This window comes from Protopterus annectens, chromosome 1.part0, assembly GCF_019279795.1.
Source record: "Protopterus annectens isolate FY-2018-M chromosome 1.part0, PAN1.0, whole genome shotgun sequence".
Lineage (NCBI taxonomy): Eukaryota > Metazoa > Chordata > Ceratodontiformes > Protopteridae > Protopterus > Protopterus annectens.
In genome coordinates this window covers 1,096,442,098-1,096,458,919 of record NC_056725.1, presented here as the reverse complement: position 1 = coordinate 1,096,458,919, position 16,822 = coordinate 1,096,442,098, and the positions used below count along the sequence as shown (strand labels likewise).

At 42.3% G+C, this 16,822-nt stretch overlaps 1 protein-coding gene across 1 annotated transcript in view; it reads right to left on the bottom strand.

The window, feature by feature from the left end:
- ASCC3 (activating signal cointegrator 1 complex subunit 3) overlaps positions 1 to 16,822 on the bottom strand; it is a 4,485,173-nt gene that overhangs the window by 319,774 nt on the left and 4,148,577 nt on the right. Inside the window, exon 35 of the mRNA XM_044069284.1 lies at positions 12,485 to 12,709. Coding sequence (XP_043925219.1) covers positions 12,485 to 12,709 — 225 coding nt within the window. The remainder of the gene's footprint in view (positions 1 to 12,484; positions 12,710 to 16,822) is intronic.

Sequence of the window (16,822 nt, the reverse complement as noted above, 5' to 3'; positions counted from 1 at the left end):
GGCTGTCAGTATGAAAACCTTTGAGAGCAATTTGGATATCTTTTCAGTGTAATTTTGAAATAGAAAGGGGATGGGATAGAAGGAAGTGAGTTTAGTTTGTATGAGGAAAATATAGTAGTAACAGAACAGTAGGAAGGTTGCTGAATTCTTTGAGAAAATCAGAGATGGAGTACCTTGGGTGAGGTGATGTCCTGAATTACTGGAGGATTTCTTCCAGTTAGATGGTTTGGGTCTATACTATATTGTTGAAAAGGCATTACAGCGAATGCTGTTTTGATGATAAATATAGAGCGAAATCCCAAAACAGCGAAACCCCAGGTCACAGATTTTTTTTCCTAGGGAAAAAAAATTGGTAGACCAACAAGATACAACACACCAGTAAAAACATTTCAATGTGGGGTGTGTGCCCCCCACACCCCCCTAAATAAATATACCAACTTCAAGATCGCACTACAGTGGGGTAAAGGGCAGTCTCTAGGAAAGAAATCGCTGACCTGAGCTTTCGCTGTTTTGGGATTTCACTCTATATTTGTCATTGAAACACCATTTGCTGTAATGGCGTTTCAACAATATAATATAGACCCGACGGTTTACCTCTTTCCAAAAGAGTTTGGGAGTGCTAAGGTGGGAGTACTGGTTGGATTTCATGATGCGAGTTTTATCCCATCTGATGGATTGTTTTGTTAGGTTCCTAAGGTTTGTAAATTTTAGTTGTGTTTCTGGAGAAGGTTTAGCTTTCCAGGAGTGCCAGGCCTCATCTTTCATTTGAAGTAGGGCTTTCAAATTGGTTCCTATCCAATCATTCTGTTTAGATTTGTTAAGGCTAGTTATTACTGGGAAGCATGTATCCTGGAGTTTTTGGAGAGTGGAGGTTAGTAACTCAGCTGCTAAGCTGGCATCAGTGGAAAAGAGAATGGTTGACCAATCTATTAAGGAGAGTACATTTTTGAGTTTGCTGAAGTTGGAAAGTGACTTGGATCTATATGAGAATAGTTTAGGAGGGTTTTTTTTTTTTTTGGTAAGGGAGATGGATGCTACAGCTAATAGGGCAATGGTCAATGAGGCTTGGTGGATGAATGTAGATATCTGAGATGAGAGCAGAATTATCTGCAATAATTTGATCAAGAAGAATGTGGTTGTTTGTTTTTTGGTTTGGTTTAGGTGGTTGTATTAGTTGTTGAAGTTTAAAGTCCATGAGAATGTCCTGGATGTCAGAATTGTTTGCAGACAGTAGATGTAGGCTTTAGTCCCCTAGAAGTATTATTAAGTTTGCTATGTTTTTGTGACAGCAGGAGGTAATGTCTGTGAGCATGTGCAGTAAGAGGCAGCAGGAGACCAGAAAGCTGCAAGGTAATTGAAAATGAGTCAGAATATGAAGGTATCCTTAACAGAAAGAGGAGTGATTTAAAGCAGTTCCCCCTTTGAAGTTATAATTAAAAACAATAGTTACTGGCAGCCTAGGTCAGGAACCAGCAGAGCTCTGATCATAAAAGTTTTAAATGCCATCATCAAGCAGGACACTGAAAGAATCACTTGAAGAAAAATATGCAAGATAGACAAATTGAGAACAGGGGTTTAAGGGGCTAACAAGCAACAAGGGACAGATACAGAAGCACTTGTAAAAGGGCATGGATACTGCTGACAACATATATTCTGAGCAGGAAAATGTGCTCACAAACTAATTAAGAACATTACCAAGCCAAGCTTTTAATCTAGAGAACACTAATCAGTTAATTTTGTCAGCATATAAGTATCTGCTGATATTCCTATCAGATAGGCTTTCAAACATCCTACTGGCAGTGAACATAGCTGGGAAATAGACATCCTTGGAGAACTTTGTTGCTTTTCAACCAAGCGGTTAAGCAATTATTTTCCTGAAATGTTACTGCATGTTTCTCTTGACTAGCTTTCCATGTCTCTCAAATTAAGTTGTTAGTCTCACCATGTATATGCCAAATGCTCTACCTGCCCATGGTCTTGGCTTGTGACACAATAAGAATGATCTGGTAACAGCAGCAGCCTTCAGCTCTCATCTTCAACGTAAGCCATCCGGACCACATTAAAGTTGCTCAACCGAGTGCTCATTCTATTTAAAAATTCATTGGAAAAGCAAAAAATTCAGTCAACACCACTGTAAAATATAGGACTAAGACACCAACTGTCCGTTATTACCCCACACCAAATGCTCACAGTCACGACTCTAATGATGGAAGACAGAATGGTCTAAGAAGTCGAAGGTCTGGAACAGACTCCTCATTTACATAAAACAAAGTTCATCCCTGTCAATAGTTCAACTGAAACTTGGATCTATGGATGGGAAACAGAAAATTTACTTAGGAATGCTCCCTGTACTACTAATGCACAGAAGCAGCTCTTAAATGCTTTATCCCATGCATAGGTCCCCTCCAATTTTTTATGGTATGATCCCAGTTATTCTCATTAGGAATAATATATAATTATTGACCATGGGATGGGGTAAGGTCAATTTCTAACCAAATGGGATGGGTTAATTCAAGCACAAAAAGGGAAACTTCCTAGGTTTAAAATGGCCATCAATGACAGGTACCTCTGACCCTATGAACCACTGAGTAGTAGCTACATAATGCATTTCAGAAGTAAGAATAAAAAAATCATCAAATATTATATGGGAAGGGCAGCTGTGACCAAAGCAGATTAAGTATCTAAGAATGGCTGTTGTTTTAAAGGGAAATCACTTCAGCCAGTGAAGCCAAATAATTAGATGCTGGGTTGCATCTTTAGGATAAGGGAATTTAGAGTCAGTGAAGCAATTATGCTACCAAACAGGTGAATAGTAAAACCTTACCTTGAATAAAACAGCAAATGCCTAGCAAAAACTGGATTACAACATCAGACTTCAGTCCCTGGATGCATACTGTCTGAATATAAGTGGACTTGGGAGGGATACACTTTGACAACACAAGACAGTCAAACTACAACTTCAAGTTGTGAAGGTAATCTGAATACCCACCTAAAAGGACAAATGGCACATGTGTGAAATACAATCCAAAAGGCTAGCAGTGGAGTAGTGGAGTAATAAAGAACAGTCAAGGAAAATAACCAACTGGTACACATAAATCTGACATAAGACAACACTTTTTTTTCTTTTTTTTGAGACAACAAGAGAAAGAAGGTGAGCAAGCAAGTTAAAGAGAGAGATTGAGTCACAAAATGGAAGTTGCAATAGTGTTGTGGAATAACTCATAATGGACAGGTTCAGTTGGGTTGAGACAAGCACATGTTAAGTGTCAGACAAAAACAAAGGACTGCAATGGAAGTAGGCAGCAGCTACTAACTAGGTAGATTACTTATATACCTGCCTTTTTACATCACAGCATTTTGAGATGCTCTTGAATCCCTTAACAAACATGACGAAGTGGTCATGTGTATGTTACAGCTGCATGAAATATGTAAAGATGTTTTCTAGTTGCCCAACATTAAAATCAATTGAACTGATGAAACTTTAAGAAAGGCAGAAGCTGAAAGACAGTGAGGAAATAGGCCAGTAAACGTTCTGCATAATTCATTGAGAAAAGACATCACGATATAAAGACGATGTCAGGCAGCAGACACATATGGCATAGGCAGAAACATTCATCACTGAATAATTAAGTATTATACTGCCCCAAATAATTGTGTACTATACAGTACAAAAAGGCATAAAAACAGATGCCGGCAAAAGACTATCAAACTATGCCTTGCAAGAACAATTGTATGTAAAACTTTAAAACCTTGCCATACACACAGGTTTGCAACTAATGCTACTACAAAGTATTCTGAATAAATGATGTGGGATGTCTCGACTGTAAAACAAAAACTAAATGTTATGCTTCCCTTTAATAATGCTACTTACACTAACATTGTCATGCAGGCTTCAATGACAAAAATACCTGCTGGCCTTGATGGACTGCTCCCTTTCCCGTGATGAATAATTTGTAAATATATTCATATGGTTTAAGCCAAGACTTAAAAATGCAAACAGAAATCTTTTTTGTTTGGGTAGTGTATAGAGTGATATGAATCAATATACACTGACAAAGCAATGACAGCTTTTCCAGTCTGTCTAAACAGAGCTACACTGTAAATGAGCAGTGACACTTTACATGGACAATTAACAGTAGATTTATAAACCATAAGCCTTAAAAGGTACTCCTGTCTATGGTTAAGTAAACTAATCCTTCCACAAAGCAATTGGGGAATCCCAGTGTGTATAATCTGTAGAACAAAAACACTGAAGGTTTCCCCATGGCTAGGTATAAATTAATGAACTCTTCTCTCAGATTTTCCAGAGATTACTCAAAAAACAAACAAAAAAACCCCACAAAGAAATATCCACAGGGGTATGTCCTTCTCAGCTTTGACCAAGGTACATACATGCCTAAAAATGAAAGAGAAGTGTGTATTTTACTGATTTCACTAGAATTCTGCGTCTGCACTATAGACTGGCATACTGATATTTCATTATTTTGTTTAGCAGTTCACTTTAAAATAAATACTTTCTGATGGTGGTATTACAGCATCAGAATCAAATCAAGATACCTATGTATCATGGCAAAATCTTGGCATTTGATGATAATTAATAACTCAAGCAACAAGTCTCCCCATCCCTGGAAAAGAAAGGAAAGAAACTAGCAGTCTGAAAGAGGATGGAAGCAAGATGGTATCTTTGTGCATGCTTCTGTATGTGTGTATCGGTGGGGGGGGTATTGAGTTTTTTGGGGAAGGGGTACCTCATATTTCTTCACATCTGTCAAACTACAACTTCAAGTTGTGAAGGTAATCTGAATACCCACCTAAAAGGACAAATGGCACATGTGTGAAATACAATCCAAAAGGCTAGCAGACAAAAGGAAAAAGTGTTCATAAACTGCATATTTTAAGTTGCATCACACTGCACTCAAAAAAACAATTTTTCTGCTGTTTTCATTAACCAGTAGGATTTTTTGTTTATAACAAAACCATCCCTTGCAAAACTGGGAAACAGTATCAAAGTCACAAGCAACATCCAGTCAAAAAGACTAGTGATATTTAAACTGCTGATCAAATGCCATTCAGAGGAACTGCAGCACAAAATAAGAGGTGAAAAGTTGTAGGAGAATGTAAAGCCTGTATTTGTAAACGAAGAAATCGAAAGTTACTGTCAAGTGAATAAGGTGTAAAAAAATTAAAACCTATATTTATAAAAATGAGAAAGAGCATGTAAAGCAGACAAGACAGATTTCTGCACTTCTACAACATGGTTTGTCAGAAGTCATTCATACATGCACTCATAAAATTAGCTGCTACAACAAGGGAAACATTAAGCTGCAGTCATCTATTCTGAAAACCAAGAATGCTTTATTCCCCTTGGGAGACTGTAAGCATTCCCTGTATGAGCTGTGCTGTTTAAATTGAGGTTAAAGTTCCCTGAGTTTGAGCAGTGGATATCAGGGCTACAGAAGTGGACATTTTTTAACTAGCTGACCTTCACATGAACCCTGCAGTAGCTGATGTGGAGAAAGTGATGGGAAGCACATTTCCAAAGATCTTTATCAAAACAATCCTGCACCTAAACTGAGATTGGCATTTTGTTTTTCCATCAAACAACAGGCTTTAGGATTCTAGGAATATTAACACAATCATCCTTAAAAACTGTTTCATTTAAACATCAGGCACCAGAAAATAATGCTTGATGAGATTCTAAAGATAGTTATTACAACCAAAAAATTAACACACTATCAGTTGCAGGTAACAACATTTGCAACAGCTGCAAGTTTCAATAATTAACAGGATGAAAATTCAACAGTTGAAAAATTAATACAGTCAGAGACATTTCTTGGACGTTATTAATGTTGGAAGGATTTTTGAGATGGCCTGTTAAGAACAGACAGTGTGAAAATAAAGCAGCAGCAATTCAGACACTTACACTTAAATATGTGTGTGTGTGTGGGGGGGGGATGGTTAAGACATGCATTTTTAAAAACCTGTACAGTAGATCTTGTTTTACAGCAGTGTAAAATACAAATGAGTATTTCTTTATTATGAAGATTTTATGTCTCTTATTCAAATTCTACATCAGAATCAGTAGTCAATTGTGAGTTAATGAGAAGTTATGTACCTACCATAATGTTCCATGTTAGTTGTCTTCTCTCACCTTCTTTCTTGCTTGATGGGTTCGGAGCCGATCCTCGGCTCCGACCCGGCACTTGCTAAGCTCGAGAGTCACTTTTACCAGCTCGAGGCAGCCCCATATCCCATGGTGCAAGGCGGTAAGTACCCAGATCTCGTTTGATAACAAAGGACAATAGCACCTAGCATAAACACTTCCCAAAGGAAGAAGGAAGAAAGAAAAACATGCAGGATGGAAGAAGGACCAGCTCTGTATGGTCTTCAGCATCATAACTCCTTGTAGAGAAAGGTCTGTCCAGGCCTGGGGGAAGGAGGGAGGGTCGCAAGAAAGAAGGCGAGAGAAGACAACTAACATGGAACGTTATGGTAGGTACATAACTTCTCAATGTTAAGTTGTCAATCTCGCCTTCATTCTTGCTTGATGGGACCGCGTCCCTAGCACCTCTATCCTGGGTGACTCAATGGAACAGACTCTTGAGGACTGTAGAGCCAAAACTGGCTCTGTCCCTGGAGGCCAAGTCCAATTTGTAATGGGAAACAAAAGTATGAGGAGTGGCCCAAGTGGCCGCTGCACAAATAGTGTCTAAAGGAAGTCTAGCTTGAAAAGCTGTAGAAGTAGCTAAGCTTCTGGTTGAATGTGCTTTAGGTTTTGAGCACAGCTGTTTTCCCCTGAGCCGATAAATTTCAGAGATGACAGAAGAAAGCCATCTAGATAAGGTCACTTTTGAGACAGGAAGGCCTTTCTTGTTATCAGCATAGGAAACAAAGAGTTGATCGGATTTCCTAAATTGTTTAGTTCTGTCCAAATAATATCTGAGTTGTCGATGGACATCAAGATAATGTAGTTTTTGTTCGATCTATTAGAATAATTTGGAAAAAATACAGGACCATCAATGGATTGATTCAAATTAGTCTTTGGGGCGGCCTTATGGCACAAGGTCGGATTAGTTCTCAATGACACTCTGTCTTTGTGAAAGACCAAATAGGGGGGGGGGGGCGAACAGAAAGAGCATGAAGTTCAGACACCCTCCTGGCCGATGTAATAGCTACCAGGAATAAGGTTTTCCATGAAAGAAATTTCAGGGAGCAAGAAACAGCTGGCTCGAAGGGGGGAAGAATCAAGGATGTCAGCACTAAATTTAGATCCCATTGAGGAGGAGGACTCCTGACTGGAGGCTTCAGGAGGAAAATTCCTTTCAAGAAGGCTCTACAAAGCCTGTGGGACCTAATATTGTGATCTGCGAACCCGACATGAAAGTTCGAGATAGCAGCCAATTGGACTCTAACTGTAGAAGAAGAGGAGCCTGCATGAAAAACCTCCGCTAAGAAATCCAAAACTGCCTGAACTGGAGCAGTGAAGGGATCAATATTCTTGGCTTTAGCCCAATAAGAGAAACGCTTCCATTTGCTTGTATAAATCCTTCTGGTAGAGGATTTTAAGGAAGCTACTAGAATGTCTCTAACAGGTTTAGAGATGAAAGGAAGCCAGGCTAAGGAAGGAAGTGGAGCAACCATGCTGTGAGGTTGAGAGAAGGGATAGACCGGTGCAGCTGACCAGATTGGTGAATCAGAAGATCTGGCACTGGGTCCAGATGCCACGGCTGCACCAAAAGATGACGATGGAGGAACGGAAACCAAATTTGCCGAGGCCAAAAAGGAGCAATGAGAATCATTTTGGCTCTCAAAATGGTTGCTTTCTGGATAACTTGAGGGATCGGAGGAAAGGCATAAAGAAGTCCCTGGGGCCAATCCTGGGTCAGAGCGTCTCTGGGGGGATGGCCTGGCAGAGGGAAGAGAGAGAAGAAGTCTGGGCATTTGCTGTTTTGGGGAGTAGCAAAAAGATCGCAACATGGGCGACCCCATTCCAGAAAAATCTCTTCCACTATAGATTGCTTGAGAGACCACTCGTGAGGCATGAGAATAGCTCTGCTCAATCTGTCCGCTAAAATGTTGGTTTTCCCAGGGATATGCGTTGCTACCAGAAACCGATGAGAGGAGATCGCCCATTGCCAAAGTCTGAGTGCTTCTCGACACAAGGGGTAGGACTTGGTTCCGCCCTGTTTGTTGATATACCAAACTACAGACATGTTGTCTGTGTGGACTGCAATTGTCCCTACGGGAAGAAAGTCGTTGAGGGCTTGCAACGTTAAAAGCACTGCTCTCATCTCTAGGACATTTATGTGCAGGTGGTATTCGAACAGTTGCCACGTCCCATGAACCATCCTGCCCTGATAATGACCCCCCCACCCGATCAGGGAGGCATCCGTGGTGACAGTGGCTACCGGGGATGGGGGTACAAAGTGTCTGCCTTGGTGAATCTGGGGAGAAGTGATCCACCAAGCAAGATGATTCTTGCAAATCTGTGTCACCAGTATTTGGTGACGCATTGGAAGTTGTTGGTAAGACCACTGAGTGAACAACATCCACTGAAGAAGGCATGTAGAAGCGAGCCAGGGGAAGAAGAGTAATGGCCGCAGCCATGAGGCCTAATACCTTTAGAACCATTCTGGCCTGTACTTTCTTGTTGGCTAGAATGATCCTGACATGACTTTGAATGTCTGAAACTCTTTGATCTGTAAGGGTAGCTGACATCCGAACAGTGTTTAAGTTTGCGCCTATGAAAGTAATAGATTGGCAGTGCAACAAGGATGACTTTTCGAAGTTGATTGAGATGCCCAAATGAGAACAAAGATTTATTGTGTAATCCCTGGCTTGAACAAGCTGATGCCTGGTGGTGGCTGAAAGGAGCCAGTCGTCGAGATACGGAAACACCTGGAACCCTTGACGTCTCAGGTGAGCCGTGACCACTGCCATGCATTTGGTGAACACTCTGGGGGCTGTAGTGAGACCAAAGGGCAGGGCTCTGAACTGGAAATGACTGGACCCCAGCCGAAAGCGGAGAAATCTCCTGGAGCGTCTGTGAAATTTATGTGATAGTACGCATCCTGAAGATCTATTGAGCACATCCAGTTGTCCTTCTCTAAGAAGGGCAGTATTGACTGAAGAGTGACCATTCGAATCTTGTCTTCCTCACAGACTTGTTGAGTCTGCTGAGATCCAATATTGGTCTCCAGTCTCCCGTCTTTTGGGGACCAAAAGAACCTTGAGTAGATTCCGGGCTCTGAATGATCTGTTGTAACTGGCTGAATGGCTCTTTTTTGCAGTAGTTTTAAGACTTCTAACTCTGCAATTTCCCTTAGACCGGGTGGTACATCTGGAAGGGAATTTGAGGGATAGAAAGGACTTTCCTCGAAAGGAATTCTGTAACCCTCGGATATGATCGACTGTACCCATCTGTCTTGAGTGAGGGAACGCCAGGCTTCTGGGTACAGCGATAGTCTTCCCCCGACTGCCTCCAAGGAGGGACAGCCGGGCAACATCTCAGGGATGCTGACAGGGCTTGTCAGAGAGAGACTCTCTGTTTCCCTGGTTTTGTGGACCCCCTCTGCCTCTAGAGCGGCGTCTGTTGTTGTTACCCCCTCTGCCTCTAGGGGTAAACTGACCACGTGAATCGGCGTGACTCCTTGGGATTTATGGAACCACATTTTGCCACCCTTCTGTCCTTTGGGGTAAGGTCTAGAAGGAGTGGAAAAACGGACTCCTACGGCAGAAAGAGTTTTGCCGTCCTGCTCGCACCTGGTCAACATTTCCTTCACTTGAGGGCCAAACAAAGCTGACCCATCAAAGGGAGAGTTTGTGAAGGACGCCTTAAAGGGATCTGCAAAGTTACATAGCCGCATCCAGGCTTGGCGTCTAAGAGCCACACCTGTACCTGCGGCCCTACTCGCTCCATCAGCAGCATATGATATCAGCCGCATGGAGGAGTTTGCAATGGAGTTAAGGGTTCCTAGCTGCGAAGCAATTTTTTCTTGAGCCCCTGCAGCTGTAGGATCCTGTACTACTTCACCTAGCTCCTTAAGGATATCCCTCTGGAATCTGGTGAAGTGACATAGGTAGTTCAGCGAACGCATAGCAAAGGTCGCTGAAGAAAACATCTGCTTACCATATCTATCCATGGTCCTAGAGTCCTTATTAGGAGGATGGACAGGTACGGAAGGATCTGCAAGTTCCTTCTTAGTGGCAGCCGCCACCACCATGGCATCAGCGGGGACACCTTTTGTGAGGAATTGCTTGTCTGACGGGGCAGTAATAAATTTAGAAGGCCTCCTAGGGACTGGCTCTACAGAGTCAGGAGCAGTCCATGCCTTTCGAGCAATAACCTGCATAAGGGGGTCGAAAGGCGGAGACACCCAGGAGGTGGAGGGCCGAGATCCAAACGCCTCCAGGTATACTGACTCATCCTCAGAGGGATTATTTGTGGGCCAGTTTCCCCTCTGTCTAAGGAGTTCTAGGATGTCTGAGAAGGAGACATCCTCAGAGGGGGATCTTGGGGATCCCTCTGACTCATCCAAGTCAGTATCTGAAGTGATAGACTCGGGGGAGTCTACGTGTTTCCTCTTACAGGTCCTCTTCTGCGGAGGATCTCCCGACAAATCAGGAGAATCCTCGGAAGAGGGGGATATTCCCAGTGGGGAAACCTGAGGCGGAGGATCTCTGGGTCCGGGAGCAAGAGAAGTGGCAGAGATGTCAACAGGCACTATAGAGGGAGGAGCTAAGGGAACAGACTGCTGGCTGAGTCCAGTGGCCAGCACACTCTTCATCACCTCGAAGACTCCCCTCCCAGGGAGGTCCGAGAGAACCCGCTCCGAAGAGCTAGGAACGCCAGGACCCACCGAAAAGGAAGGCTCCGAGGCAGATGTCGGAGCCGAGCTCACCAATGCCGAGGCTCCAAGGGGAAGAGCGGGGTCGGACAAGGGTCCGATGCCACTCACCCCCTCGGAGGAGACCAGGGAAGCCCGGCCACCGAATCCCTCTAAGGAAGGTCTCAAGAGGAGATAAGAGTAGAGGCTGAAGGAGCAGAAGGGGTATCTGTCCCTCAGCCGTAGCATAAACTATTCCCGAAGACTCCAACTCCAAACTCTGGGGTAGAGTCGAAGGAGGAACTGCAATGGGGTGTGGACTAATAGTCGTCTGCTGAGACGGACTATGTAGCATTTGGGCCAGTGCCTGTGATTTTAGTAATCTACTGACCACTCTCTCTAAATCATGGTCAGAAAGCCTGGATGACCTTGAAGATCGGCTCCGATGGCTCCGTTCCGAGAGGAGAGCGGCCGAGCCGAGTATCGGCTCCAAGGAAGGGGACCTAGACCTCTTCCTCGAAGGAACCATCGGAGCCGATGAAACCACAGTAACTGTCGGAGCCGACAACTTGTCGGCACCGACAGGTAGCTTCGATGCATCGGCTCCAGCCGGAGCCGATACAGCCATAAAAGTAAGGGTGTCGGAGCCGATCGGAGCCGACACCGATGCCTGAGCCACATGGTGGTCGGAACCGATCGGAGCCGACACCGAAGTGGTCGAACAAGAATCGGCACCGATAGCCATCGGTGCCGAAGGTTTCAGTAAACCAGAATCGGGTCCAGCCGGAGCCGATCTCTACTCTGAATGAGTCGGAGCCGAGGCCTCAGGCTTGGACACAGAAGCCTGGGCCTTGGAAGACTTTGAAGTCTTAGATGGAGCCGACTTAGCCGGAGAGCCCTCCGGCTTAAGAAGGCCCCTCAAAATCAATTTATTTCTTCTTTCCTGCAGGACTCTCTGGCTAAAAGAGTGACATATAGCACAGGAGTCCTGCAGGTGAAGAGGCCCCAGGCAGTAAAGGCAAGAAGTGTGACCGTCTGTCAGAGACATCTTCTGACAGCACGAGTCACACTTCTTAAAGCCTGAGACCCTTTCCTTAGACATGGTGAATAATACACACACACACACCAGTCCAAGAAATTAAATTATATATATCCCAAAAAAACTATCAATAACACACACACACACACACACACACCCTAACAAGGGGGGGGGGGTGGGATGGGAGAAGTCTGACTAAAAGTTTTAAGGAGACAAGGAATTTCTAGTCAGAAAGGGACTATAACTGTGTTAAAACTATAAATTTTAAAGTTTTAGAAGAAAAGGGGCAAAAAATAGTAATGTAAAAATCACTTACCAGGAGCTGGTAAAAGGAGGACCTCATCAGTGAAGCGGCAAACGAGATCTGGGTACTTACCGCCTTGCATCATGGGATATGGGGCTGCCTCGAGCTGGTAAAAGTGACTCTCGAGCTTAGCAAGTGCCGAGTCGGAGCCGAGGATCGGCTCCGAACCCATCAAGCAAGAATGAAGGCGAGATTGACAACTTAACATCTATTAATACAACAAAATCTGTAAGGTAAAAAGATGCACTTCAATAATGGGGCAAATAAAATAACTACCTGTAGCAAGAGCAAAGCTTGCACAAGCAGTTAACATACCTGGCATACTCGTATGGCTTGGTCCAGTACTGTCTTTGTGTCAGTAGCATAATCCGGACAGGGTAATGGAGCCCTGCTAAAGTGGGCCTGCAGAAGGAGGTGTGCCTTAGTGTGAGAACTATCAAACGAATGTGGGTTCACACTGACTGGAAGATGCTGTGCTAGTTCACTGTTCAGCTGGTCTTCATTGTGTCGAACAGGAAGATCTGAGTACTCCTCAGCGTCCTGATTAAAAAAAAAAAAAAGTTGTTTCAGTCAGATATGCCAATATTAAAAGTTACGCATTTGTTGCAAAACACACCAGTGAAAGACAACAGTACAAATTACAAATAAAGACCATGTCTGCTTTTGTTGACTTACATTGAACTGGAATCCTCTGCTATTAAGGTTTACTGACTGCCATAAATATTTTATGTATATAAAAAAACAGTCCACTCACCAAGTACAGGCTGTGGGTCCAAGTCTTACCTGTTGGGATACAACCAGAATTTTTGGAATTGTACACAGATGCATACCACCTTGCTGAATGTAGTCCCCTTCAATATTAAACATAGTCTTAACAGCATAGCTTTTCAGCATAACTCTCAACTGTCCCCAGAATTGTGCAGAACATCCACTACTTCTGTCTTATATTTTTGGTTTGCCATAATATTTGTGTTTTTTCTAGTAAATCATTGAGTGAGGTAAGTAAATAATAAGATTTGTGAGACTCAGACTTTATATCCTTCAGAAAATGCATACTAATGTAACACCTATATCAACTTTATAAGTTTACAAAAGCGATATTTAAAAATGGTCCCGATTTTGATGCCTTTGTTCAGAATTCTTGTGCTAAGTGGTTAAGCGGTATGCAGTATTGCTAATTCTGATACACATTTTGCCCTACTGCTAATAAAGTATGGAGCTGATTGATGTAAGAGGTCCTGACTGAGCAGTCACAGGCAGAACTGGGCAGTCAAGATGCCATAAAAAGAAAACAAAGCATAAGTTGTGGCTTGGAATACATCTTGCACTTCCTTTCTTACTTGCAGCAGTAGGTACTCATGAAAATGAAGTCTGTTTATAACTAGCTTCAAGGTAATGGTGGATTTCGGACACCACTACATGGGAAGATGTCTCTGCCAGGAGAAAGAAGTTACGTGGGGAAAACGAACAAATAAATAATCGTTATGTTATCAACTGCAAGAATATACAACTGTATACCTATTTTCCAAAGGTGCTGAGAATTTTGGTCTGCAAATCCATTTATAGTTTTGACAAGCCACATTAATTTTGCTAATGACTTTTTCGTTTACTCATTTTTAAATACTGTCCTTTTTACTGCTCCAGAAAATGGAATACAGTCATTCCAAAATTACTAACCGAGAGTGACGGTAATAGTAAGTTAAATTAAACAGGGGAAAAACATCCAGTTGGACTGGCTATAGCAAAGCAGCAGAAAATTATCGGTCTTAAATTGTGCTGCAAACATGATTATATTTTCTTGTAATGTGGCAATTATGTACAAGTAACTACACAATGCAAGCCTGGATTATACTTTCCATGATACCAGAGCAATAGATTTCAAAAATAAAACTCATGAGGTTGCTACTCTCCATGTGTGATATCCTAAGAAAGTTTATACATATATACAACTGATCCTTATCCACTATCCTTTCAATATTAAATAAACGGAATGGAAAAAGCAAAAATGGGCAGCAGCCAAGATGTCTGCTCACCATGAAACAATCCTAGACTAATGCACACAACTCTTATACAATCTTTTTATAGTGCTAAGCCAAGCAAAGTACCACTGGGGATGCACATATCCTTTCTGATGTATATATATTTTCTTGTGAACTATGATGACCCATTAGGATTATATAAAGTGACCTAATAACAGGACAAGTCTATAATGACAACAGCCTCACCCTCAAGTACAACATGCTTCACAGAAGTACTTTGACATGATGCATTACCTAAAGGTAGCATCTGAAATACCAGGACCCGCTAAAGTGAGTTCCAAAACATGGAGACTGAACAGTCAAAAGATTGGACTTACACACACTAAGTTTAAGATGCCATTTCTCAGAATATTCCCTTTCCTCAAAGGTATGGTAATCATGGAGTTGTTATATATAACTTCAGAGGGTGTGGGAGGCTTGCCTCCTCTTAGAAAAAGATGTTTTAAGGAGAAGAGCGATTTTCAAGATTTGCTCTTCTTGTGTGTTTTCAGTCCTTTTTTTATTTTGGTTTGTCGGCACTCAACATTTCAAGAAGTGACACTTCAATAGGGAACTTTACTAAAATCATCAGGTATCACCAAATTACTCTGCTAATAAGTCGGGATTACAAGACAAGCTACATTATTATCATCAGAACATTATTTATTAGAAGTGAGGCTTTTCAGATAAAGGCGACTCAAACATTTAATGAAATCACCTGCAATGTTGCTAATCCATGTAGCAAACTTTAGTGCATTAGCCAAACATCTGTTATGTACTGCTATCAAAACCCAACACTGAAGATACTGAAGCAAGCATCAGTTGTTGCCATGAAAAACAGCTTCTAAGGAAAGAAAGCATTAATTCTTGTAAATCACTTATTTTAAAAGCTAGTGTGAATCACTAGTACTCAATGCAGGGTTTGGCTAAGAAACTCTGAGCACAAAAAGTATGCTAAGGTCAACAAAGTCACAGATTAATTAATACAAGATTTGATTCATGGATTCATTCATAAATTGTTACTAGGCTAATGACCCAGGGGTTTTTCTAGACCTAGCGATGCCTTCCCGAAAGTATAATGATGTCCTGTATCCAAATCAGGAAATTGAGGGACAGGCATTTATAAGCTACCTCTGCTCATAAGGGACATGGGTGCCAGGCCCAATGTAAATCTCCTGTTCCCCAACCACTGGTCTAGGCTGTGCTTAAATTGGGTAATAATCTCATCTTCACAAGGATGGGAAGCCTGTTCCATAGGAGGAGCAGTCTCTGGGACACACCTCTCTCTCCAGCATGTTCGATTTAAGTCACAGACAAACCCCACACCTTGTATTTCTGGTACTGTTTGACTTACGAATATGGAGGAAATTCATAAGTGTGAGGTTTGTGGATGCATTGTAAGCCAGGCATAGATCACCCCTCAGCAATTTACAGGAGATTGAAAAGAGGGAAAAGGCATTTAAGGTGTTCTGCATAAGGTAGGTTTGTTACGCCTTATATTTTTTTATAAGGAACCTCAGAGGTCACTCTAGTTGATCCACATGCCTGGTTAGGTGCATGCTGAAGGGAGCACTGTACTTTATGATTGGCCTGATAAGGGTGGAGTACAGTGGGATAATGACCTCTTTATACCTAGATGCCAAGCCCTTACTAATAAGTTGCACAACATAAAAAGGATTTCTTCACCACTGTGGCCACATGGTAATCAAAGTTAAGGTTATTGCTTGCATGTGTACCCAGATCCCCAACCACTGAGTTGACTCTTAGGGGCATATTATCAACATGATAATTAGCTGGGATGGTTGACTTTCCAAAGGATACAATGATGCATTTCTTAGCCTTGAATTTAAGACCATGGCTTTGGCACCATTTGTTACTTAGAGCTAGGCCTTGTTGAAAAATGCTAATGTCTGCAGATGAGTGAGTGATAACCCCCAGCTTGCAATCATCTGCAAACTTAGTAAGCCATAAACCTTCAGCATTTGCTTCTATTTCAGAGAAACAGATGCCAAAAAGGAGCAGGCCAAGTAGCAAGCCTTGGAAAACTACACTACTGACTTGCCTATTGGTGGAGGTGGCCACACTTATTTTGACCTCCTGGGTCCTATCAGTGAATCAGTGGCTATCCAGCAGATGATAAAAGGGTTTATACCTAAATTAGTGAGCTTGTCTATAATGCCTGAGTGGGCTATTGTATCAAATGCTTTGGCCAGGTTAAGGTAAGCTGTGTGCACAGTCTTGCCTTCATCCAATGTTTTGGTGACCCTCTCAAATAAGTACACCAGATTTAAACAGGTATGACCTTCCTTTAACAAAGCCAAACTGTGATGGGTCCAGCATTTGCAGGTTACCTATGTCCTCATTTATCATGCCCATAATGATTCTTTCCATGGCCTTACATATGAGGCTGGTCAGACTTATGGGCATGTAGTTATCTGGGCCTGTAGTTACCTGGATGAGTGGTTGGACCTCCTTTGTGCAGGGAAATGACTGTAGCCATCTTCCATTCCTTGAGCATGAAAACTGAATATAGGCTCTTGATGAAAAGTGAATCAAGTGGGGCAGACGGGTCATATTTCATGCTATTTATTAAGCACCCTGGGATATCAGGGCCCATCGATGCAATGTTTTTTGC